The sequence below is a fragment of the Onychomys torridus genome, chromosome 8 (assembly GCF_903995425.1).
Source record: "Onychomys torridus chromosome 8, mOncTor1.1, whole genome shotgun sequence".
Taxonomy (NCBI): Eukaryota; Metazoa; Chordata; class Mammalia; order Rodentia; family Cricetidae; genus Onychomys; species Onychomys torridus.
In genome coordinates this window covers 86,927,770-86,952,150 of record NC_050450.1, presented here as the reverse complement: position 1 = coordinate 86,952,150, position 24,381 = coordinate 86,927,770, and the positions used below count along the sequence as shown (strand labels likewise).

General features: G+C 44.3%; 1 protein-coding gene across 1 annotated transcript; it reads right to left on the bottom strand.

Annotated features, from left to right (window-relative positions):
- Positions 1-4: 4 nt before the first annotated feature.
- Positions 5-23,039, bottom strand: Casc3 (CASC3 exon junction complex subunit). The gene is given in 15 exon segments (XM_036197795.1): positions 5-1,526; positions 2,545-2,609; positions 2,878-3,000; positions 4,487-4,618; positions 4,620-4,702; positions 4,958-5,056; positions 5,278-5,392; positions 6,557-6,621; positions 10,478-11,163; positions 11,328-11,504; positions 12,601-12,752; positions 12,838-12,993; positions 21,827-21,864; positions 22,304-22,331; positions 22,709-23,039. Coding segments are annotated over 14 exon segments (2,106 nt in total). The 5' UTR covers positions 22,937-23,039; the 3' UTR covers positions 5-1,526; positions 2,545-2,585.
- Positions 23,040-24,381: the final 1,342 nt, after the last annotated feature.

Sequence of the window (24,381 nt, the reverse complement as noted above, 5' to 3'; positions counted from 1 at the left end):
AGAGTCAAGTCTATAGTCTAAATTTTATTATCTCCAAGTCACAATGCTGATCACAAATATGCACCTTTAAAACAGTAACAAAAACAACACACAGGGTGAAATCTTTGCAACTAAACACAGTGGACCAACAGACAACTGTCACAGTGTCTTAAGGTCTGGGAATTTGGGCATGCGCCCACAGGCTTGAGGAAACATCTTCAGGTTTAAGGCAAAGGGAAACCCATAAAAGGCACAACCACCAGCTACCCCTGGAAGAACCTCCTTGGGGGTTACCCCCCACCCTGACTCAAGAGTGGTTAGGCCAGCTGTAGGAGGGAAGAATAAAAACAGTGACATTACTGGGGAGAGACAACCACCACCTTTTCCCTCAGGTTCTGTAGGAACCCGGCAGGCATAGTGTTGCAGTAACAGACTTCCACAGAGGCACAGGGATGTGGTTTGGTGCCATGGAGAGGAATGACAGGAGGGAGAGCCTTTGCCCAGAAGGTGATTTGCTTCCTTAGAAGTCAAGGTACAGTTACCTTCTGTTTCCAAGTACAGGAGCAGAATTTGGGGAAAGTAAGGTAGTAACATCTAAAAACACTTGTAGCAGGGAAGGCATGGAGAAGAACTGCAAAAGACAAGGCAGACAGACTGCTGGATAGTATCTGTCTCTAGAGATGCATTGGTCCACAGCAACTGGGAGGGGATGTAGTAGGAGGGATGTAAAGAAAAGAAGCAGGGCCCACTAGTTCCACTTACCTCAAAGACAGCCCTGAGGACTCAGCCATGCATTCCCCCATCCTGCAGAGGATCTCACTCCACCCTCCCTTCTCACAAAAGCATCCAGTTTGTTTTCTCTCTCCACAGCAGAGTCTACCTCCGTGGAGGACTGAAGCCCATCAGAATAGAGGTACTGAAGGAGGCTCAGACTTGTAAGATCTACACCCCAAACAAGGGCTCCTACTCACCTACTGAGCTCTCCTCTACAGTGGGACACTGCGTGCAGATAGTTTCCACAGGGTTAGGAGTTAAGAGACTAATAAAGACCAATCACAAGGAAAAGGCCAGCTATTTTTACACTTGGTTCAAACAGTCTCAATTATGTGGGAGTCAAGGAGGAGTCAAAAGGGACTCCAGAAAGGGTAGTAAACTAGACTGAACTTGTTTCATGTAAAGTGAAGGGACAGATCAGGGAAAAGGAGAAAAAACTAAGAATATTAATTTAAGAAGAGTAAGTCAGGCTTTAAAAATGAACATTCAAACAAATAAGCAGGAAGGAACTTCCCAGGGAGCAGAAGACACTTGAATTTTCGGGGAGAAAGTAAACAACAGTGAGATGCAGGCTTCTGACTCTGCAGGAATCTGGACTCTGAAGCCTGGGCTGTCCAGTCTCTGCTCCCATGAGTCTAGGCAGCTGAAGTGAAGAGTGGAGGTTTCTTCTCTCTATATAGCAGGCCTGTCCTCAGAGGAAGAGGGCCTCTCGTGCTCAGCTGGCAGGGTCACCCCACATTTCTCATCTCCCCCAAGTTTTCACCTTTCCTGTTCTGTTGTGAGTTAAAAAGAGAAGAAGGTGTCAGTGGACCTCTGGATATTCATATAAGCCTTCTCAGAAGGCCACATTTCTAAATAGTGTGGCTTATTTGGCGCCAATGATCATCCTGGGCTTCTAAATAATGTGTTTGAATGACCACAAAACAAAACAAGAGCAATAAAAACACCCCAGAGTCAGGTGTGGCAGCCCACACCTGTAATCTGAGCAGTCAGGGGTGGAAGCAGGAAGATGGAAAGTTTGAAGCCGGCTAGGATTATACAGTGCGATCTTTTTTCTTAAACAAAACCACACTCCTCCAAAGTTCTGTAACAGTCCCACAGCCGCTCTCTTCTAATAGCTTTACAACTGGCTTCTCTGGCTATAACAACTTAAATTCAGATTTTTTTCTTTCTTTGATCTCTAGTTTAGATTGGGCTCCTGTTTTTCTTTTTCTTTTCGGTTTTTCGAGACAGGGTTTCCCTGTGTAGCTTTGCGCCTTTCCTGGAACTCACTTGGTAGCCCAGGCTGGCCTCAAACTCACAGAGATCCTCCTGGCTCTGCCTCCCGAGTGCTGGGATTACAGGTGTGCAACATCACCGCCCAGCCAGGCTCCTGTATTTTTATACTTCAGTTTCCCAAACAAAACTTTGAAGGTAGGGATGGTTTCTCTTCAATTCTGCCCAATGCATTCATAAAACAATTTCCCTGAGATATCTCATGACTATAATGTAAAGCATTAGGTGGTTTTACATTTATTTCTTATTTATTCATTCATTCATTCATTTTGGTTTTGTTTTTTTTTTGTTTTTTTTTTTTTTTGAGACAGGGTTTATCTGTGTAGTTTTGGAACCTTTCCTGGAACTCACTCTGTAGCCCAGGTTGGCCTCAAACTCACAGATATACACCTGGCTCTGCCTCTTGAGTGCTGGGATTAAAAGTGTGTGCTACCACTGCCTGGCTAGGTAGTTTTATTAAGCACATAAGGGTGAGAATTAGTTTTAGACTAGAGTCACAGTACACTGGGTACTTACTTTCACATGATGTTACACTTAAAATATTTGCAAACTCAGTATTAACTGGAACCCCTGCTTACAACCTGAAATAAAAGAAAATTGGAATTTGTTATGTTACACACAAAAAGACTTCCATTAGCTAGGTGTGGTGGCACACATCTTTGATCCTAGCATTCTGGGAGACAGAGGCAGGATCTCTGAGTTCAAGGCTAGGCTGGTCTACAGACTGAGTTCCAGGATAGCCAGGGATACATGGAGAAACCCTGTCTCAAAACAAACAAAGACTTCCATAGAAACACAACCCCTGGAGAAAGCAAGCCCACATGCTTAAAGTGTGGGAATGAGGCTTACCTCAGGTGGAGGGGGCTTGATGGAGACTGGCTGGGGAGTCCTCCGGGGTGGGGAGGGTTTTGGCTGCACCTGCTGCTGGGCAGGGTTATAGTAGGTCACTCCTCCATACACCTGCGATGGAGCCTAGGACCCCCATAAAGGCAGGAGAAAAAAAAAAAAAGTTAAGAATTAACCCAAATTAGGAGAAACAAAACATTAGCCAGCTACAAAAATAAAAAGCATTGAAGAACTTCAATTTTTTAAAAAAATGTTTCTTTTCTTTTTTTCTTTTGACAGGTGGAGTGGAATGCTCTACGTAGTGAGACCTTGTCTCAAAAAAATAAACAAAACAAAACAAAAAGAAAGAAAGCAGGCTGAGCAAGCCATGAGGAACAAGCCAGAGAGCAGCACTCCTCCATGACCTTTGTTCCTGCCTCCAGGTTCCCAACCTGACTTCCTTCCAGGATCAACAGTGATGTACAAGTGTAAGCCACATAAGCCTTTCCCCCAGGTAACACTGATCACATGACTGCTTTTGTTTCACAGCAACAGTGACCCTAACTGAGACAGTGTCTGTGGGACTGTATGCTGGTGTCCTCAGAGGCCAGGAAGACCCCTGGAGCTGGAGTTACTGCCAGTTGTGAGCTACGTGCCATGGGTGCTGGCACTGAACCTGGGTCCCTCCACAAGAGCAAGTGGCCTTAACTATTGAGCCATCTTTCCAATTCCTGGTTTCCATCCTTTAAAGTAGTCCCACTCTTCCCAGTCCATCCATTAGCTGACAAATAGAAAGGCTGAGCTTAGTGGTGGCATTCTATCTAGACTCCAGATGATATCAAGCACTCTCAGGACAGGGATAGGATATGTTGTCCAGGACAAGAATACACTGCTTCGTACAGCTGAATAAATAACACATGGGGCCTGGTGGTGGTGGCACACACCTTTAATCCCAGCACTCGGGAGGCAGAGGCAGGCGATCTTTGTAAGTTCGAGGCCCGCCTGGGCTCCAGAGTAAGTTCCAGGAAAGGCACAAAGCTACACAGAGAAACCCTGTCTCGAGGAGGAAAAAAAAATCTGTAACATATGGGGAAACCCATGATATACTGTAAGATACTGATCCTTAAAGAAACTGAAGAGGCATGGTTTTCCCAAGGCTGAGGATCATATATATATTCCCAACCAGTGAGACCCTGCCTCAAAATACACAAAACAAACAAACAAACAAATAATAAAAATAAAGAAAAACTGAAACAAAAAAATCAAGGCCACACTTAGTAGTGCATGCCTTTAATCACAGCACTCAAGAGGTACAGGCAGGAGGATCTCTGTGAATTTGAAGCCAGCCTGGTCTACATAGCATAAGTTCCATGCCAGTAAAGGCTATATGGTGAGATATCCCACATCAAAAAAAAATGTAACACCGACAAAAAAAATACTCTGAAATAAGAAGCAATGACAGATATTACATAACCTGCATTTCCAGCTTCTGACCACCAGAGGGTATTCTAGTGCCACACAGGAGAATCAGGGGCACTGAAATGATCTTACAAAATTCTTTTTAACATTTTCCCCTTCCACATTCCTGTGCGATTTAAAGGATGTATACCTGGAAGAAAATTAGGCATCTTACCTGTGTGTTAGGATACAGATGAGGAGGTGGAGGAGGAGGTAATGCTCCTGGAGCATAAGGGTAACTGGGATTACCAAAATTCATGACACCTGGAGCAGAAAAGTAAGTAGGAGCAAGCAACTGCTGGGGGGGGTGGTTGTCCAGGAGACATGGACACTGGTGGTGGGTAGAGACCCGGATTGGGCAGAGGTGCTGGTGACTGATGGGGATGTAAACCTAGGCAAAGAAAGACAAACAAACACTGTAAAGGAGGATACCACCTCTGTCATGGGATGGCTTAACTTGGACCACCGAGCACAACAGGTTAGATTGCAATCCTTAAGATGGACTTATAAAATTGAGTTTGCTACATAAACAGCCAGGGTGGTCAGCATCATTGGATAGCATAACAGTGTTGAAAAGGTAGGGCTTGTAGAGTCCCTAACACAGATCCTTGCACACTGTAAGCATACAAGAGGGATGCAAGCGTACCTGGGTGAGGAAGGTGCATTTCTGGCTGTACAATCATTCCCTGTGGAGGCAGTGGGGCAGGGCTGTCACCATGAGTATAGATTGGTCCCTGGAACTGCACTGTAAGATATATTGAGATTCTTATAAACCCCGACTCTTCATACCACATCAGCAACTCTTTCTGTCCTATAGTAGACCTTTGATGTTTGTTCTAAATCTCCCATATGAAGAAAATAGCAACTAGACAATGAGAGAGAACCACTGTGAAGTCAGAAGGGAATTAAACGGTAGAAGGCTGGACACTGACAAGAAAGGTATCCCAACAATAAGAAAGAACTCACATGGATCATAGTAATGTCCCTCCATGATACTGATATGCACAGGAGGAGCAGGGGGCTCGGGCACAGGTCTCTGCCGCTGGGATGAATAACGTTTAGCTCGACCACCCTGGACGCCCTGAGATAAAGAGATGAAAAATATCAGCATTTGAATGAACCCAAACCCTCTACATTTCTGAGGTTCAAATTAAAATAAAACAAATCCCATGAATAATCAATGGAAAAACTGCTATCAAGAACTTATATGGGGGGGCTGAAGAGATGGCTGTTTTTCTAGAGGACCTGGGTTCAACTCCCAGCACCTACATGGCAGCTCACAACTGTCTATAACTCCAGTTCTAGGGCTTCTGACACCCTCACACAGACATTATGTGCAGGAGGGAAAAAAGAACATAAAAATAAATTATAAAAGAAAAAATTTAAAAAGCTGGGCAGTGGTGGTTCATACCTTTAATCCCAGAACTTGGGAGGCAGAGGCAGGTGAGTTTGAGACCAGCCTGGTTAGTTCCAGAACAGCCAGGGCTATTACTCTCAGAGAAACCATGTCTCAAAAAACCCCAAAAAACAACAACAAAAAACCCTACCAAACTTACATTGGCTGGCATATCAGCCTAAGCCTGTAGCCTCAGGATTCAAAGCAGGAGGACTGAGTTTGAAGCTAACCTGAGCTATATGATAAATTCCAGGGTAGTCTGTGTTGAAGGATGAGACCATCTCAAATAATAAAAAGAGCTTATTTTGGTTTTAACAGTGAAAAAGTGTAGTGGTCTCAATGAGAGTGAACCACATTTGAATACCTGAATACCCCAGTTAGTGGAACATTTGGAAAAGATCAGGAGGTGTGGCCTTGTTGAAGGAGGTGTGTCACTGGGATGGGCTTTGTGGTTTCAAAAGACTGGGCCTTTCCAGGTGTGCTCTCTCTGCCTCCTACTTTCAGCCCTCAGATGATCCTGCTGCTATGTCTGTGCTTTGCCACCATGGCCTCTAGCCCTCCGGAACTGGAAGCCCAGTTACATGCTTTCTTTTATAAGTTGCCTTAGTCATGGTGTTTTGTCACAGTAACGAAGGTCCAGGCATAGTGGTGCACACCTTTTAGAGGAGAGGCTGACAGATCTAAGTCCAAGGCCTGCCTAATCTACATCGGGAACTCCAAGTCAGAGCTAAACAGTGAGATTCTATCTTAACACTTTTTTTGATAGTACTGGAAGCTGAATCAAGGGTGTCATGTATTCTCTACCACCAAGTACACACAACCCCAATCCTCCTCCTTCCCATTTTGTACCATTTCTTCAATCCGGTTAAACTGAGGCGGAGGGCCTGCTCCCATATGGATATGGTTGGGCACACCTGTAATACACCAAAAGTCACTGGTTGAACTCACATGTAAGTGAATAGGAATCAAAGGTCATCAAGAAAGTAAGTGCAGCTGGGCATGGTGGTGCATGCCATTAATCCCAGCACTTGGAAGGCAGAGGCAGGTGAATCTCCATTAAGTTTGAGGCCAGCCTGGTCTACAAATCAAGTTCCAGGAAAGCCAGGGCTGTTACACAGAGAAACCCTGTCTCGAAAAACCAAAAGAAAAGAAATTAACAAATGCATTCTTCTCTTCTTTTAAACTACCAAAATTCCTTTTAAAACCGTCTGCGTAACTTGTCACTCTTGCAGAGGACCTGAGTTCAGTTCCCATCATCCACCTGCAAGCTTATAACCATCTGTAACTCTAGTTCCAGGGGATCCAATGCCCTCGCATGTACACACATCAACTCAGGTGCGCGCGCGCGCACACACACACACACACACACACACACACACACACACACACACACAAAATAAATATTTTAAGCTATCTGCTTACTGTCAATGCTAGCATTTGAAAATTTGCCCTTGTTGCCCAACATCTTTATTATAACAACAAAGTCCTTGAGAAAAGACTGGAAAATAAACTCAAGTTCAAATTTTTCCTACTAAATAAGGTATTTCTCTATATAGAAACTTTAGGAGGTTGTAATTAGCACATTAAGAAACATGTTATAAAGTGCTGGCCCAAATGTTTTCTAACAACACTAGCTATGAGAAAGAGAGTACATTCTCTCTGGATAAAAGTGACTTGGAGGGGGCTGGAGAGATGGTTCAGAGGTTAAGAGCACTGGCTGTTTTTCCAGAGGTCCTAAGTTCAATTCCCAGCACCCACATGGTGGCTCTCAACCATCTGTAATGAGATCTGGCTCCCTCTTCTGGCCTGCAGGGACACATGCAAACAGAACACTGTATACATAATAAATAAATCTTTAAAAAAAAAAGTGACTTAGAATAAAAAGATGGCTCAATGGTTAAAAGCACTCACTTGGTGGCTCACAGCCACCAATAACCTATCCCCTTCTTCTGGCCTTGGCCTCCTCAGGCATCAGATATGTATATTGCACAATTAAACATGCAGGCAAAATACATAAAGTAAATAAATCATAAAAATTTTATTTGTTTGTTTGTGTGTGTATGTGACCAAGGAAGTCAGAGATGTACTGGCTCCCTGAAGCTGCAGTTCTATGCAGTTATGAGCTGCTTGATGTGGGTGCTGAGAATTGAACTGGGGTTCCTCTGCAAGAACAAGCCTTATATGCTCTTAACCAATGAGCCATTTCTCTAGTCCTAAAGCAAATAAATCTTTTTTTTTTGGTTTTTCGAGACAGGGTTTCTCTGTGTAGTTTTGAATCTTGCTCTGCAGACCAGGCTGGCCTCAAACTCACAGAGATCTGCCTGGCTCTGCCTCCTGAGTGCTGGGAATAAAGGCGTGTGCCACCGCCACCTGGTGCAAATAAATCTTAATAATAAACAAATAAGTAAGCAAGTAAGTAAATAAATAAGATGGGGGTGGGAGGTGGCTCATGCCTTTAATCCCAGCACTCAGGAGGCAGAGGCAAGTGGATCTCTGAGTTTGAGGCCAGCCTGGTCTACAGAGTTCCAGAACATCCAGGGCAATATAGAGAAACCCGGTCTTGAAAAACCTAAATAAATAAATAAAATAAGTAAAAATGATTTTTTTTAAGTTAAAGGGGAATGTTTTATAGACAGTCTCCCAAAGATAGTAAAGTATCAGTACAAAAAATTAAACTAGCGGGGCGGTGGTGGCACATGCCTTTAATCCCAGCACTCGGGTGACTGAGCCAGTCGGATCTTTGTGAGTTCGAGGCCAGCCTGGTCTACCGAGCAAGATCCAGGAAAGGCACAAAGCTACACAGAGAAACCCTGTCTTAAAAAACAAACAAACAAAAAATTTAAACTTCTCTGTCCAGAAACCAACTAGGACAAATACAGTTTATACTAAATTTTAGTGCTCAAAAATTGCCTGTACCAGCCCAGAGACTCCTCAGCTGGAACTGATCTGAAAGCCTCTTCCCTGATTACTAGCTTTTGTGGTTCCAAAAGGCACCATGCAAGCTTCCAAAGTAATCAAGAATACCCAGCTAAGACATCCATGAACCACAATGAGGACCGGCATGGCCCGGATGACCCAAGGGTGGAGTGGCACACCAAGCTCCGTGGTAACCAACAGCTCTCTCCACCCCTTTCCTAAATCAGCAGAATCCCTAACTTCCTTCTAAATCTCTGTCCTTATACCCACAGATAATGTAGTCCTGACCACTCATCAAGGAAACTTCTCTTTGCAATAGATGAAGACCACTGCAGAAAACCACAACCAATCAAAATGCAGTTTTAGAGCATGTCCCAACAGATACATCTATAAAACAACTTCCACACCTAAGAATCAGGGATCACTGAGGAAGAGTGGGGCAGAAGAATCTTAAGTGCCAAAGGATCAGGGAGTCTGCTGAGAGATTTTATTTCCTAGTATCAAAGAAGCCTTATGCATAAAACCTCACAAACCTGAGACGAACAATGACAACAACAACAACAGACAAAGTGGACAGTGGAAAACCTACCAGGTCTTAACCCTACACAAAGACCTACAAGCAACTAAGGACTGCTGAGAGAAGGAACAAGTCTCCTGCTGGGGAAGAGCCACTGGTGACGCAATACCAGTCAGCCCTGAAAACACATCGACCAGTGGCATACAGACTGAGCAGGGTGAATAATGATGTATTTAGGAATACAAAAGTATAGACATATATGCATGTAGTAACAGTTAATAAAAAAGAGGCCATGAATTTCAAAGAGCAAGCAAGGAGGAAGATATGGGAGGCTTTGGAAGGAAGGAAGGGGAAAATGATGTAATTGTATTATAATCTCAAACATTAAAAGGAATAATTAAAATAAAATCACCTGTACCAGAGTGCCAAAATTCCCAGTGCTCATGGAGATTTCCAATCTTTAAGTTTGGCCTAGAGGGCTAGAGATGGCTCAGTGGTTAAGAGCACTGGCTGCTCCTGACCTGGGGTCAATTCCCAGCATCCATATGGCAACTTACAATCATCTATAATTCTATTCCCAAGGGATCTGATGCCTTCTTCTAGCCTCTGTGAGCACTTATACATGGTGCACAGACATGCGTGTTAGCAGAACACCTACACACAAAAATAAATAAAATCTAAAAAAAAAAAAAAAAAAAAAAGTTTGAGCTAGATTTCAAAAACTAAATGGTTTTATTTCATTTTATTTTTTCAGAGACAGGGTTTTCTGTGTAGCTCTGGCTATCCTGTAGACCAGACTGGCCTCAAACTCAGAGATCCATCTGCCTCTGCCTCCTGAGTGCTGGGATTAAAGATGTGTGCCACCACCTGCCAGTGCTATATGTGTTTTTAAAACTGATGAACTAAATAAAAGTCCAATTCTTCCTTCTAGCCCCATTTTAAATATCCTAAAGCACCAGCATTCTATGTATTTCTAGTGTCTCTCATCTGTCTCTAGAAAGGATATCAGAAGGGCTTTCCTTTTAGAACGAACTATCCAGACTCAAATTCAAGTGTGTTTCTGCCTTTAAACATTTAAGCACTGGCTCAAACAGTTGGAAGATGCTATCTTCTGTCACTTCTCGTGCAAGAAGAGAAAATGAATCTTGACCGACGCACCAAGTACTGATGGGACAGGCTTGGGTAACACAGAAAACTGCCCTGAGGACAGGGAGACCAACTGAGAATCTACACTTTTTGGTCTGTTAAGGACAGAGAGCTTTCTGTTAAGACACTCATTCCCGAGAGGGAAGTCCCAGGGACACAATAAAATCTAGTGCCCAGCCTGTAGTGCTTACCTCGAAGCTCCCGTGGTTGGAGGAATGAAGGCTGTCCTGGACTCCAGTTCTGTTCTGCTATATTGAGCTGTGCCACATCTTGCTCCAGTCCACCTGTGGTAGAATCTACTGGAGGCTCCCAGTTCCCAGTCTTAGCAGCTGGAGGTGGAGCTGTTTCTGGGATTGTGGCTGCTGAAGTAAGCCCTTCAGATGGAGGAGGGACCTCCTCAGCAGCTTTGACTGCATCCCCAACTTTGGTCCGGGTCCTTCTTGCCCGGGAATAGGATTTCTTCTCAATGGGCCTGTCAGGAGCTGGTGGTACAGCATCAGGAACAGTAGCTGGTGTCTCTGAGGCCGCCTCTTCTTTCTCAGGACTGCCAAGCAATGGAGCATCTGGTTCTGGAGATGGATCCCTCATAGGAGTCTGCTCCAGACGCCGTGACCGGTAATTAGCTTCATGCTTATGAGTCTCACCAGACCGGCCACCATGCTGCCCACCAACCTCCACAGGCCTAAAACCAGTACGACCTTCCTTGAAGCCCCCAGATCGAGAATAATTCCTGGATGCAGACATGCGGCCAGTACCTGCTGCATTCCTGTTAATAAATGTCCTTGGTGGTAGGGTGCCCCCAGGACCCTGGTGGCGGTGGGACTTGTTTGATCGATCACCAATCCAGTTTGGATCTCTTTGTGGGGGACTTCCAAATCTGAAACAGTAAAATTAAGAAAAACGTAAGAAAAGAGCCCTACAAGTAAGTACATATGCGGAGAGTCAGGGAGTTGTTCACATCCCATACTTACTCACTTAAAAGATTAGAAATGCATTCAGAAAAGCAGAATATCTATAGTCTAGGCTCCTGAATTTCCTTACCGAGGTTTCCGGATTCTTCGGGGTTTGATGTCATCAGGATTGTGAGCGGATCGAATATCATAGCCATAAAGAGCAATGAGCTCCTGTCGGGACTTCGGGGCCTGTTCATCTTCACGGAACTTATCATGCTCCCAGCGACCCTCATCCTTCCATAGCTTTCGCTGACGTCCTTTGGGTCTGGATCAAACCAACCAGAGGTTTCTTGAGACAATTAATACTTTGAAATTACCTCTCTACTAAAATGTGGCCTATAAAAACTACCTATCTCAAGAGCCACAGGTTAAAGGCCATAGAGGTGATGATTTAGTATCTGAAGACAGACCACCCTGAATCTGGATCCCAGCTCCTTTACCACCAACAGTTACCAAATCTTTTTTTTTTTTTTTCTTCTTCTTCTTCAAGACAGGGTTTCTCTGTGTAGTTTTGTGCCTTTCCTGGAATTCACTCTGTAGATCAGGCTGGCCTTGAACTCACAGAGATCCGCCTGCCTCTGCCCCCCGAGTGCTGGGATTAAAGGCATGTGCCACCACCACCTGGCTAAGACTTTTTTTTTGGGGGGGGGGCTTTTCGAGACAGGGTTTCTTTCTTTTTTTTTTTTTTTTTTTTTAGCTGAGGATCAAACCCAGGGCCTTACGCTTGCTAGGCAAGCGCTCTACCACTGAGCTAAATCTCCAACCCCAGACAGGGTTTCTCTGTGTAGCTTTGTGCCTTTCCTGGATCTCGCTTTGTAGTAGCTAGCCTTGAACCACAGAGATCCGCCTGGCTCTGCCTCCCGAGTGCTGGGATTAAAGGCGTGCGCCACCACTGCCCAGCCATCTTTTCTTTTTTTTTTTTTAAGAAAAAAAAGTAACTCTGGCTGGCCTGGAAATTGCTGTATGTAGACAAGGCTGGCTTTGAACTCTTTCTCTGAGATCCTCCTGCCTCTGCCGTCTGAAGCCGAGATCAGGGGTCACACTAGCACACCCACCTCTTTTTGCTTTGAGACAGGGTCTCACTATGTAGCCCAAGCTGGCCTCAAGCTTATAACCATACTGCTTCAGACTCCTGAGTGCTGGGACTACAAGTGTATGACATCATGCCTAGCAACTAGTTACCAAGTACCGTAAGTGTATTTTCCTCATCTGTACGGAAGGAATAATCCTAACACTTATCTTAAAATGCTCTGAGTAGTAAAGGAAACAATACAGGCGAAGAAGTCATCAAAGCATCCGACACACAGCAAGTACTAAACACAAGCTAGCCAGTAGTGGGAATAGCAAAAGATGGCTGTTACCGAACTTCCTCTTCCTGAGTCTGTCCTCGAAGATCATGCTCAAAGAAGAGCCCTTTCCTGGGTATATATGCTGGATTTTTCCGATCTTCATCATCATCCAAATGCTTAGGGCCTTTTTTACCCACTTTGTTCTCTACAGGCTCTGTGCTCTCCTGGAAGACAAAGGACTCCTTACTCTTCCAAGGAAGTGAGAGGCCCTATGCCAGCCCCCAAGTGGAGACTACGCTGGGTACTGACCTGTCCATCCCCACTTTGCCTCTCTCCGGTCACAGTGCCTTTAGTATCAGGCTTTTCTTCTCCCTTCTCTTTTGCTGAGGAATCAGCAGCATCATTAGCCTCTGATTTCAACTCCACTTTGGAGTTTTCCTCTTCACTGTATTCTCCTTCTTCACCCTGAAAAAGTGTCCTTGTTTATCATAGAGATGAGATCTGAAGAGTAAGTTTTTATTTTCCATTCTTTTGGGAAACACTTCCTGACAACCTTTTACTAGTTTAGAACAGAAACAAGCACTGCAGTATGGCGGCACATGTGTACAATCCCAGCAGCTGGGAGACAAGAAGACTACATGTGCAAGATCCCTTCAGCGCATAGTAAGTTTAAGGCCATCCTGTGCTACATGGGACCCTGTCACACACAAACAAAACACGTGGACTGGAGAGATAGCTCAGTTGATAAAATGCTTGCCACAAAAGCATGAGGACCTAAGTTTAGCACCATGCACAAAGCCAGGCATGATGGTACACACTTGCAATTCCAGAGCTTAAGAGACACAGATGGGATTCTCGGGGAATTGCTGGCCAGGTGACCTGACTCAATTGATAAGTTTCTGGGCTTCATGAGAGACCCTGTGTGAAAAAATGAAGTAGATAGCTCTAAGGAATGACACCTGAGGTTGCCCTCAGTCCTCTAAGACAGACAGACAGACAGAACCCCCCAACACACACACACAAGCAATTTTAAAAAATGGATTACAGTAGAAATTACCAATCTTTCTGATTATGTAGCTTGAGGTGGCACACACCTATAATCCCAGCAACTCAGGAAACTGAAGTGAAAAGATTGAGAGTTCAAGGCTAGCCTGGGTATCCCATTAATATCCTACCTAAAAAAATAAAATAAAATAAAATAAAAAAAAGAGTCCTTTTGAATCTAGCATCTCCAACTCTCAATATTTCTATAAGCAGACTGAGAAAACATGAAGACAAAAACTTTCCATGGCTCGTGTGGAGGTCAGAGGACAATTTGGGAGTCAGTTCTCTCCTTCCACGTATGGATTCTAGAAACTAAACTCAGGTTGACAGGCTTTACGGCAAGTACTCTTACTCACTGAGTAAGTAACCTCAAGAGTCTCCATATCCCCTCTTTTGGAGCTAGGGATTGAATCCAAGGCCTGGGGTATATTTATTCTACTGCCGAACTACAGTCCTACCTTGCTTACAGTTCATGACTTACTTTTTCCCCCCTTACTGTGGATCAGACTCAGGTCCTCAAACAGGCAAAACAAGCGCTAACCAGTGAGTTATGTGCACTCCAGGCCCAAGTCACACCAATTTGTTGTTTTAGAGACAAGAGTCTCACTATGCAGCACTGTCTGCTTTGAACTTGTTTTGTAGACTAGGGTGGCCTGGAACACAGAGAGATCTGCCTGCCTCTGCCTCCCAAGTGTTAGAATTAAAGGCATGCACTCCCATGCCCAGCTTCTAAGACTGTATTTTTAAAAAATATTTATTTATTTTATGTATATGAGTGACCTGTCTTCATACATACCAGAAGATGGAATCAGATACTATTATACCTGGTTGTGAGCCATCATGTGGTTGCTGGGAATTGAACTCAGGACCTCCGGAAGAGCAACCGGTGCTTTTATCTGCTGAGCCATTCTCTAGTCCCTAAGATTGTACTTTTTATGTCTATGATAGGAGTACTGAATTTCCTACAGCAAGAGATTCCCAGAGAAAACAAACCCTATCCACAACAACATCCTGAAATTGAGATTTTTATCTGGAAAATCTTCGAGAATGACCTGCCATAGAAATGAAAACAAGTAATGCAGGAGTACTCTCTCTGAATTATTACTCCACCATTACCACCCTTTTTTTCTGAGACAAGGTCTTGCCATGTCTTGATTGGCCTAGAACTTCCTATGTAGTCTGGATTAGCCTCAAACCTGCCTCTCCCTCCTGGTGTTGGGATTAAATGTGTGAGCCACCATACTTTTTTTTTTTTTCCCTTCTCTTAACACACAAATTTGAATAATACAGTTCTTAACAATGTTAGGTCTCTTGGGTCAGTGGTGGTGCATGCCTGTAATCCTAGCACTGGGGAGCTAGAGGCAGGCAGGATCTCTTTGAGTTCCAGACAGTCAGAGCTACACTGAGAAACCCTGTGGGGTGTGGGGAGGAAGGTATTATTAGCACACTGAAGTGGGAAAGGAAATGAAGGTATGGCTAGCTCCACACAGGGAAAAGCAGTGGCTATAAAATGTGGTCATACTCTTCCCCATTCTCTCCAAACCTGATGCTTAGGAGACATAACTGGATTACAGAGGGAGGTTTAAAGAGCTATTAAGAATGCAAAGAAATGGGCTGAAGGGAAGGTGGTTTAGTCACTAATGATGTGTTAAACCTCTGCCACCTGCTGGATGTATACACACTGGTCTCCTATTCTCCTACTGTACAGCACCTAACCTAAATCCGACTGCCTTCTCACTTCAGGCTAGCCTACCAGGATCTGGTCAAAGATACTATGTGCGAGTCCTGGCTAGGCCTGAAGCTTTCAATGTTCTGCCCTTTTTTTCAAATAAAGCTAAGCTTGCCTAATTGACCTAGACAAACAAGCCAATTAATCCCTCTTTCCATTTCTGTGTTTATACTCCAAACCACTCATCATCTGGATGTTTTGTTTTCAAAGTGTTGAGGGACAATTCTCAGAAAAGAGATGCAGAACTAAAGAAGCTTCACAACACCTGCAATGTGACTACAATCCAGTCTTTATCTACAGCTTAACAAGCACCCTTGATTCTTTTCATCCTCTGCAATTCAATTGTTTTCCCTCTCTTTGGGGATGAGAGGATGGTAATCATTCAGTACTTCCCTTACTCCTAGGTTATGGAAAGGACAAGGACTTGCTCAGTGTACATACATACTTCTTTACTATGCTCTTCTACTCGTATGCTCTCTGAATTTCACCCTTAAATTTATTTTTATTCTATGCATATATGTGTGCACCTGAATGTATGTTAAGTGGACCACAAACATGCAGAAACCTGTGGCTGTCAGGAGGCAGAAGATCCCTTGAACTGGATTTACAGGTGGTTGTGAGCTGCTATGTGGGTGCTGGGAACAGAACCAGGGTCCTCTGCAAGAGCATTAAGAGTTCTTACCCACCGGTTTCCCACCCTCACCTCTGTCCTCTTTCTTTCCTTCTTTCTTTCTTGAGGCAGGGTCTAATTATATAGCTTAGGCTGGCTTGGAATTACGTAGCTGAGAATGGCTTTGAATCAGTGAGCTATCCCCATCCCAAGAGCTAGATAGGCATGCTACCATGTCCAGCTAATTAATTTAAAGATTTAAAAGTAATATTAGCTGGGGCTGGAGAGATGGCTCAGAGGTGAAGAGCACTGACTGCTCTTCCAGAGGTCCTGAGTTCAATTCCCAGCAACCACATGGTGGCTCACAACCATCTGTAATGAGATCTGGCGCCCTCTTCTGGCCTGCAGACACATATGCTGTATACATAATAAATAAATAGATCTTTAAAGAGTAATATTAGCACTATTAATGAGGGAACTTTGTTTTATACAACATTTTATTTAGGCAGTTTGCTAGTTGTAACGATACACACCTTTGAAAGCAGTTTAGGGAGGCAGAAGCAGGCAGATATGTGAATCTGAGGCTAGCCTGGTCGATACACAGTGAGTGCCAGGACAACCAGGGATAAAAAATGAGACCCAATGTTACACACGAACACAAAAGGAACAGCATAGTGCTGAGAAGACTTCAAGTCAGACCCAGAGCCTGTAGTCCTCGTGTGCCCTGTCTCCACACAGTAATCAATGTCAAAGGTGTCTAAGTATGTTGTAGAGCGCTATTTTAAGCTGTGTTATCTGCCTGTCTAAAACACCCGATTGTCTAATGAAGAGCTGAACGGCCAATAGCCAAGCAGGAGAGAGAAGTAGCCAGGGCTGGCAGGCAGGGAGAATAAATAGGAGAAATCTGGGAAAAGAAGACCTAGAAGCAAGAAGATTAAGGAGCGAGGAAAGATGGGAACAACCACCCAGCCACCCACCAGCTAGGGGTAAGAGCGGAAAAAAGATATACAGAAGTAAGAAAAGGGAAAAGCCCAGAAGCAAAAGGTAGAGGGGATAATTTAAGAGAAGCTGGCGAGAAATAAGGCAAGCTAAGGTGGGCATTTATAAGAAAAAAATCTCCATGTGTGATTATTTGGAGCTGGGTGGTGGGCCCCCAAACAATAAAACAACCAACAACACAAGTGTCTGCAGACACTAGAAAAAGGTGTTAGATCCCATGAAGCTGAAGTTACAGGTAGCTGTGAGCCACCCAAAGTGGGCCTGGAACCTGGGACTGAACTCAGGTTCTCTGGAAGAGCAGCAAATGCTCTTAACTGCTGAGCCATCTCTCCAGCCTTATCTAATAATAAATTTTAAAGAATTTGTTTATTATGAATACACTAAAAGAGAACAAAGCACAATTCTTCAACAGGTGTGACTGATGTCACACGCAGACCAAGTGCTTTAAAAATCTGTTCACTGCAGAGTTTGTCTCCTCAGCCACTGCCCACAAGTCTGAGAAAGTCATGGATATGTAGGTATAGACATGAGGCCTGGTTCCATCTGAAACTTTGTGAAAGGAGACTTACACTCCCATGTACCACTTAGACAGAGCCCAGGTGGTAAGACCTCCTGGGTTTTCCACCCTGGACCAACTCTACTTTTTCTTCTCTCTTTCAGGTGTCATCATTCTTAAGTTTACTTTTCTTTTCTTTTTTTTTTTGGAGCTCAGGACTGAACCCAGGGCCCTGTGCTTGCTAGGCAAGCACTCTACCACTGAGCTAAATCCCCAACCCTACTTTACTTTTCTATTGACTTGAAGTAGTCCACAATGAAGTATGGTACTTGAGACTTTTTTATTTAGAGACAGCAACAGTAAGCTGCAGCTGCTTCTTTTTTGTTTGTTTGTTTTTTTGTTTGTTTGTTTGTTTTTCGAGACAGGGTTTCTCTGTGTAGTTTTTGGAGCCTGTCCTGGATCTCACTCTGTAGACCAAGCTGGCCTCGCAACTCACAGAGATCTGCCTGGCTTTGCCTCCCAAATGCTGGGATTAAAGGTGTGTGCCACCACGCCTGGCCCTAATAATAACATTTTTTTAAAAAGTTTCTTGGACCACTCTGGGAAAAATGGAAGTAACACATCTTTTTGGTTGTTTTGTAATACTAGAGAGTGAACCCTGAGCCTTGTAAATACTCAACAGTCTACCACTGAGCTATAAACCCCAACCCTTTTTCAATTTTTTTTTTTTTTTTTTTTAAAGTTTTTTTGAGACAGGGTTTCTCTGTATAGCCCTGGTTGTCCTGGAACTTATTCTGTAGACCAGGCTGGCCTTGAACTCACAGAGATCCACCGGGCTCTGCCTCCTGAGTGTTGGATTATAGACATGAGCCACCACTGCACAGTCCTTTTCAAATTTTTATTCTGAAGCCTGGCATGGAAGGATATGCTAGGGCAGAGGCAAGTGGATATCTGTGAGTTCAGGGCAGGCTTGATCTACAAAACAAGTTTCAGACCATCAAGTACACACAGATCCTGTCTCAAATTGAAATGAAAGAAAAAAATTCTGAGACAAGATCTTTCTATGTTGCCAGGCTGGCCTTTGTGACCTCCTGCCTCACCATCTTAAGTATCTGAGATTACAGATGAGTACTAACATGCCTGGCTTCAGCAACACAGTTTATTTCTCTTCAATCTCTCCATGGAATGATAGTTTGTAGACAGCAGAGCCCAAACCTTTACAACAAAACTATGTTAATAAGGCATGTCTTAAACTTCCCCTCCAAATGTATACACACAAGCACTGGCAGCCATAGCACTTGCATAGTGTGGTTTAGGCGGAGGCAGAGACGTAATAGACCAAGGAACAGGAAAGAAACCCTTAAATAACCAGCAGGCACTGACTGCTGAGACCAGGAGGGTTATACCCCACAAATGGAAAAGCTCATGGTACAATCCAAGGGTCAGACTAACCAGCTGTCAAGGTTCCTTCCTGAACATGGACAGCAGAGGCTGCTGAGAGGGAACAAACCAACAGCACAAGGGAGTCAGTCCCAGCACAAGCGGGGAGAAGAACGGAAACAAGAAACCTCCGAACACCACGGAAAAATGGGAGAGGGAGCTCTGGGAAGTGAGAAAAGGTACAGTACCTTTCTAACAGTACCCCAAACCATGCTTTCTTCTAATGCGTTAAGGAAAACAAACTTACACGAAAATGAATAGATAAATGGCTGGAGAGACTTGTTGCTTTTGAAGAGGATCCAGGTTCAAGTCCCAGGACTCATAGTGACTCACAACCACGAATACTCAAGTTCTAGGGATCCAACATACTCTGAGGGCACTAGGAATACATGTGTTGCACATACATACATGTAGGCAGAACATTCATACATATAAAATAAATAAATCGGGTTGAGAATTTAGCTCAGTGGTAGAGCGCTCGCCTAGCAAGCCCAAGGCCCTGGGTTCAATCCTCAACTCTAAATAAATAAATAAATAATAAATCTTAAAAACAGCTGTGTCTTAAGTCTATCCTCGTTGTGACCTCTATATAAATCGGGACACTTTAACACTCCCTCTCCACCTGCAAGCCTGCACAATGTACCTAAAGAAAAAAGGTCTCCCACTCAAGGACAGAATCCTGGGGTTAAGAAAAATAAAGTTCAGGCCAGCCAGGGCTACAGAAAAAAAGACCCTGTCTCAAAAATAAAAAAAAAAAAAAATTAATTTGAGGCCAGCCTGGTCTACAGAGTGAGTTCCAGGGTAGCTAAAGATAAAGAGAAATAGTGTCTTGAAAAACTAAAAAAAAATAAAAATAAATCATATATTAAACTTTAACACTTGAAAGCCTGAGAGGTTCCTTTGCTCTTAAAACATCCCAAATCTAGTTGGGTTGCTTAATGTTAGAGCACCAGCCTCACAGGGACAAGCCCTGAATTGGAGCATGAAAAAATAAACTTAAAAAGCCATCTAAAACTTAACTCACTGCTGAATTTCTGAGTATTGTGTCTTTTTTAGTTATTAACTCCATTAATCAATCTAAACATTGACTCCTTCTTTAGATGTCAAATTAGATTTAATTGAGGGGGGGGTCCTTTAGTCCAAACAAAAGGATTCTCACACTGGTACACACCCTGCCAGTCTCACTAGGTGTCTAGGGAACCACCATCAAGTTCCTTAGCTTAGCTTAAAAAACATTTTTTAAACTCTTTTTTGGAGACAGTTTGCTATGAAGCCAAGGCTGGCCTTGAACTCTCGATCCTTTAGAGTACTGGAATTATAGGTGCAAACCTGTGCGATTTCTTTCTTTCCTCTCGGAATTACACCCAAACTCCTTTGTAAGCAGAATGGTAAGCCCCTGTACACTTACAATTGGGGCTGGAGATTCAGCAGTTAAAAAGCACTCGCTGCTCCTGCAGAGGACCTACCTGGTTTCAGTTCCCACCACTTACATGGCGGCTCAAAACCATTTGTACTCATGAACATGCTGCAATACATAAATTCAGGCAAAACACACATACACATAAATCTTAGGGGAAAAAAAGTTTCTGTTTTGTTTTTTTCCTGATAGGGTCTTGTTTATAGCCCAGAATGGCCCTGAACTTGAAACAATCTTCTTGCCCCTGCCCAAGTACTAGAATTTGAAGAATATGTCTGTGCAGAAATGTGCACATATATAAACATGCGTGTGGAGCTCAGAGGATTAGATATTCTTTCTCAGGAAAGGTGTCCATCTTATGTTTCTGAACCAGGGTCTCTCTGTGGTTTGGAGCTCACCGGGAAGACTACACTGTGGCCTCTGGCACTCTGTTTCTGCCCGTATCACACATGCCATCACACCCAACTTTTTACACTGGTTCTGGGGATTGAATTCAGGCCCTCTTTACCAACTGAGCCATCTCCCCAGCCCTTATTTTAATTTATATTTTGCTGAATTTATTTCTGTGCCACAAGCTTTTGTTTTCTCAGTTTTTCTAGAATACTGTTTTCTTCTAAAATAGGAATTTTGAAATAATGTTTACTGTTACATCTCCCAAGTTGTAATACAGTCTAAGACAGTCAAAATCCTAGGAGATTTATAGGATAAGGGCTGAGGTAGTAGCCTCAGTGGTAGAACACTTCTCTGCATGCACCCACCTCTAGGCTCAAGCCCTAGAATCACAAAACAAACAAATCACAAAATCTAACTAATGTAACAAACGTATTTATAGAACAAATCTTTGACCCACAATCCAATTCTCCCCAATAAAACCCCCATCACCAAAATACAAAACTTAGGAGTCTGTTCAACAACTCTGGGGCAGATCATTCTAGGACAAAGTTATTCTGACAGTATCTACAGTTATTTAGCCAATCAAAACAAAACATGCTGTCTGCCCTGGGAAACACTCCCATAGACACCAAAAAGCCCTACCTATAAAATAAGGGTTGGATTTTTTTTTCCCCATAAGGAGAGGTCCAAGTGGCTGTCTTTTCAATTTAGATGGTATAAAGTGAACTGTCACATCTTGTAAAGGATTTCAGTATCTTCTCATTCTCTGCCTCAGAAACTCACTTTGTTCAAATGAGAATAAACCAATTAACACTGTGATCCAAAGCTTGAAGAAGCATGTCATCAGCTTAACAAGATCTTCTCTAAAAGACATTTTTTTGGTTATTGTTTTTCGAGACAGGGTTTCTCTGTGTACCCCTGGCTGTGAAGAACTTGCTCTGAAGACCAGGCTGGCCTTGAACTCACAGAGACCCACCTGCCTTTGCCTCCAGGACTGGGATTAAAGGCGTGCACCACCACCGCCAGCCACCCTGCTTCTAACAGACTTTTAAAAGCATAAACGAAGAACACACAAACAGAGAAACAAGTCAGGGAATCTTTGTAACACGCAAATGTAGGTTTTAAAAAGACATTTTCTGACCATAAGGAAAAAGAATCTATCACACTCACTTCTGAATCTTCTGCACTTTCATAATCGGAAAGAACAGCTGCAAGGAAAACACAAATATGTGAAAAGGGGGAAGAAAACAATAAAAATTACTTTAACTACATTCTTGACTGCTCGATTTGGATCAGGCTGAAATCCTCACTTAATTTGGACAGCAACTTTTGAGACGCGTGAAATTATAGTTTCTATTTATTTAGAGATGGAGAAGTTGGTGACTATGCTGACCAAAAAAAAAAAAAAACCAAAACAAACCTATGCTATTGGCAGGTGGTACAGTAAGTTACTGCAGTGATCTCAATCTGTCACCTTCCAAAAAGGAACCAAAACAACCATGCTCGTGATCACTACGGTACAAAAAGCTACTCCTGGGCACACTCCCCGAAAAAAACCTTAACAAACGGAGAGAAATCCACCGTTAGAAATAACGCGGCCTCGGTTCATGTCCAAAAACCTCATCACGATAAAGTAAAACCACTCACCATCGCCTTCCATGCCATCTTCACTCTCCTGAGAGGAAGAAGATGACAGACACGGGTTAGAGCTGTAATTCCCAGACGTGGGGAGCCCACCCGCCATTAAATGTGGGGGGGGGGGGACGGAAAAATCAACACAAACGGTTGACTAGGGATATGGAGACAGGTCAATCTCTGTAAGTCACACTCAAGAAGGCCAATTCTCCACACCTCCAGCCCCAGTCTCTGTATAAACATCCGCGGCGCTGCACGCCCGGCGCTCAGAAACCACCCAGCCCTGCTTCCCGGGGGCTGGATGCAAATTCGCAGCGGGATGACCTGTCCCTCTAGGAGGAGGCCGAGCGTCTCGCAGCACCGACACCCCGCCCCTTCCCCGGCCGCCGCCCGGCAGCCGCTCGCTCGCTCACTCACACACTCCGACTCCTCGGCGCTCTTGACGCCCCCGCTCTCCACCCGCCGCAGATGAAGGCCCCCGCCGCGGCCGCCGCGCTGAGAAGGCAGCGAGCCGCTGCCGCCGCCCCCGGCGCTCCCGCTGCAGCTGCCGCCGCCCCGCGCCGGAGAGCCGCTGTCGGAACCCGAAGCACCAGATTCCTCGTCCTCAGTGTCCTGGGAAGCGCGCTGCCGACGCCGGTCCGCCATCTTACGGAGAACGGCCACCGCTGGTCAGCTCCTGACGCACCACGCCCGTCGCAGAGGCTGCCGGGAGGCTCGAGAGGCGTCCCGGCGTGCTTCACGTCCAGGGCGGACCGCCCCTCTTTCCGTGGGGCGGGGCCTGCTCCTTGCGGCACGTTTTCGGGAGAGCGAGATTACGTAGTCGGTGACGTAAGGGGGCGTGGCCCGGCGCTTCCTTTTCCCCCGTGCGGGCGCGGGGCGCGGGGATCCGTGTCCTGTAGCTTCTCTGGGTGCTGAGCTCGGCCATCTTGGGCTTTCCTTGGGGAGGGCTTCGACCTGTTACAGCTCCACTGTGGCGTTGGAGCTATTGCATGATTTTCGTCTCCCATTTCTCGTTTCTCCCTGAGTTTTAGACAGAGCATTTTACTGTATTCCTTCGCATGATAAAATCACGAATCCAGGTGGAAAAGCCTTAGTCCTGCGTCAGATTTGCCAGCTATTCACCTCAGTCTAAATTTAGGGGAAAGGAGAAATTGCAGTGGAGACATAACACCGCGGTGTTTGCTTGTGTGTATTCAAATTTTCCTCTCTCCGAGTGTCTTCCCAACCTAGTTACCACATTTTTATAAGTTCAGGTTGGTAGGACACTTAGGGCTGGATCATCCTTGGCTGCGTAGTTAGAGGCCAGTTTTGGAATCATGTCTCAAAAAATAGAAAAAAAAAAAAATGCCTCGGCGTATTAGTAGAAATCTAGTGTTTAAAATCCTGATGTGTTAACTGACAGAAAATGCTTTTGGGCAGTGCATTTGTCAGCCATGAGAAAAGAACTCCATACTGCCACCTCGAAACAGCCTACAGTTTCTTGAACCTGTTACCAGTGCACATTGATAATGTACATCAAATCGTCATAAGGCAATAGGATCCTAAGCTTTTTTCATAAATAGTTATAAAGGTCCCACCGCTTACCAGATTTACAGTCAGTATGAGACTAGAAGGAATCATGAATATTTGCAGGGGCTGGTTCTCTCAACTGGAAACAGGTGGCCAAATGTATCATGGAGTTCAGCTCCAAAACCAACTGCCTGAATTCAAAATGGAGGATGCATGATTTAATGAGTGTGAAAGGCATTAAGAATCTTAACCATCACAAGCTAAAATGTGCAGTAAGACTGCCAAGTTTAGTGTCTAAATAAGGAAAAGGATAGTCTGCCACTCTGTCCTTTGTTTGGTCTGAGTCCATTTTTTTTTAAGACTGTCTGTGACCTCAGGCCAGTCCTTCTTGCACTCATGATCCACCAGCCTCAGCTTCCCCAGGTGCTAGGATTTCAGGTGTGCACCACCACACCCTGCTTGGTCCAACTTTGTTTTTGAGAGTGGGTCTTATGTAAGCTAGGGTGAGTGCTTGGGATCACAGTCCTTCTGAGAAACAGCTCTTAAGAACTGTGCGTGTTTAGCACGCACAGATGGCCTGG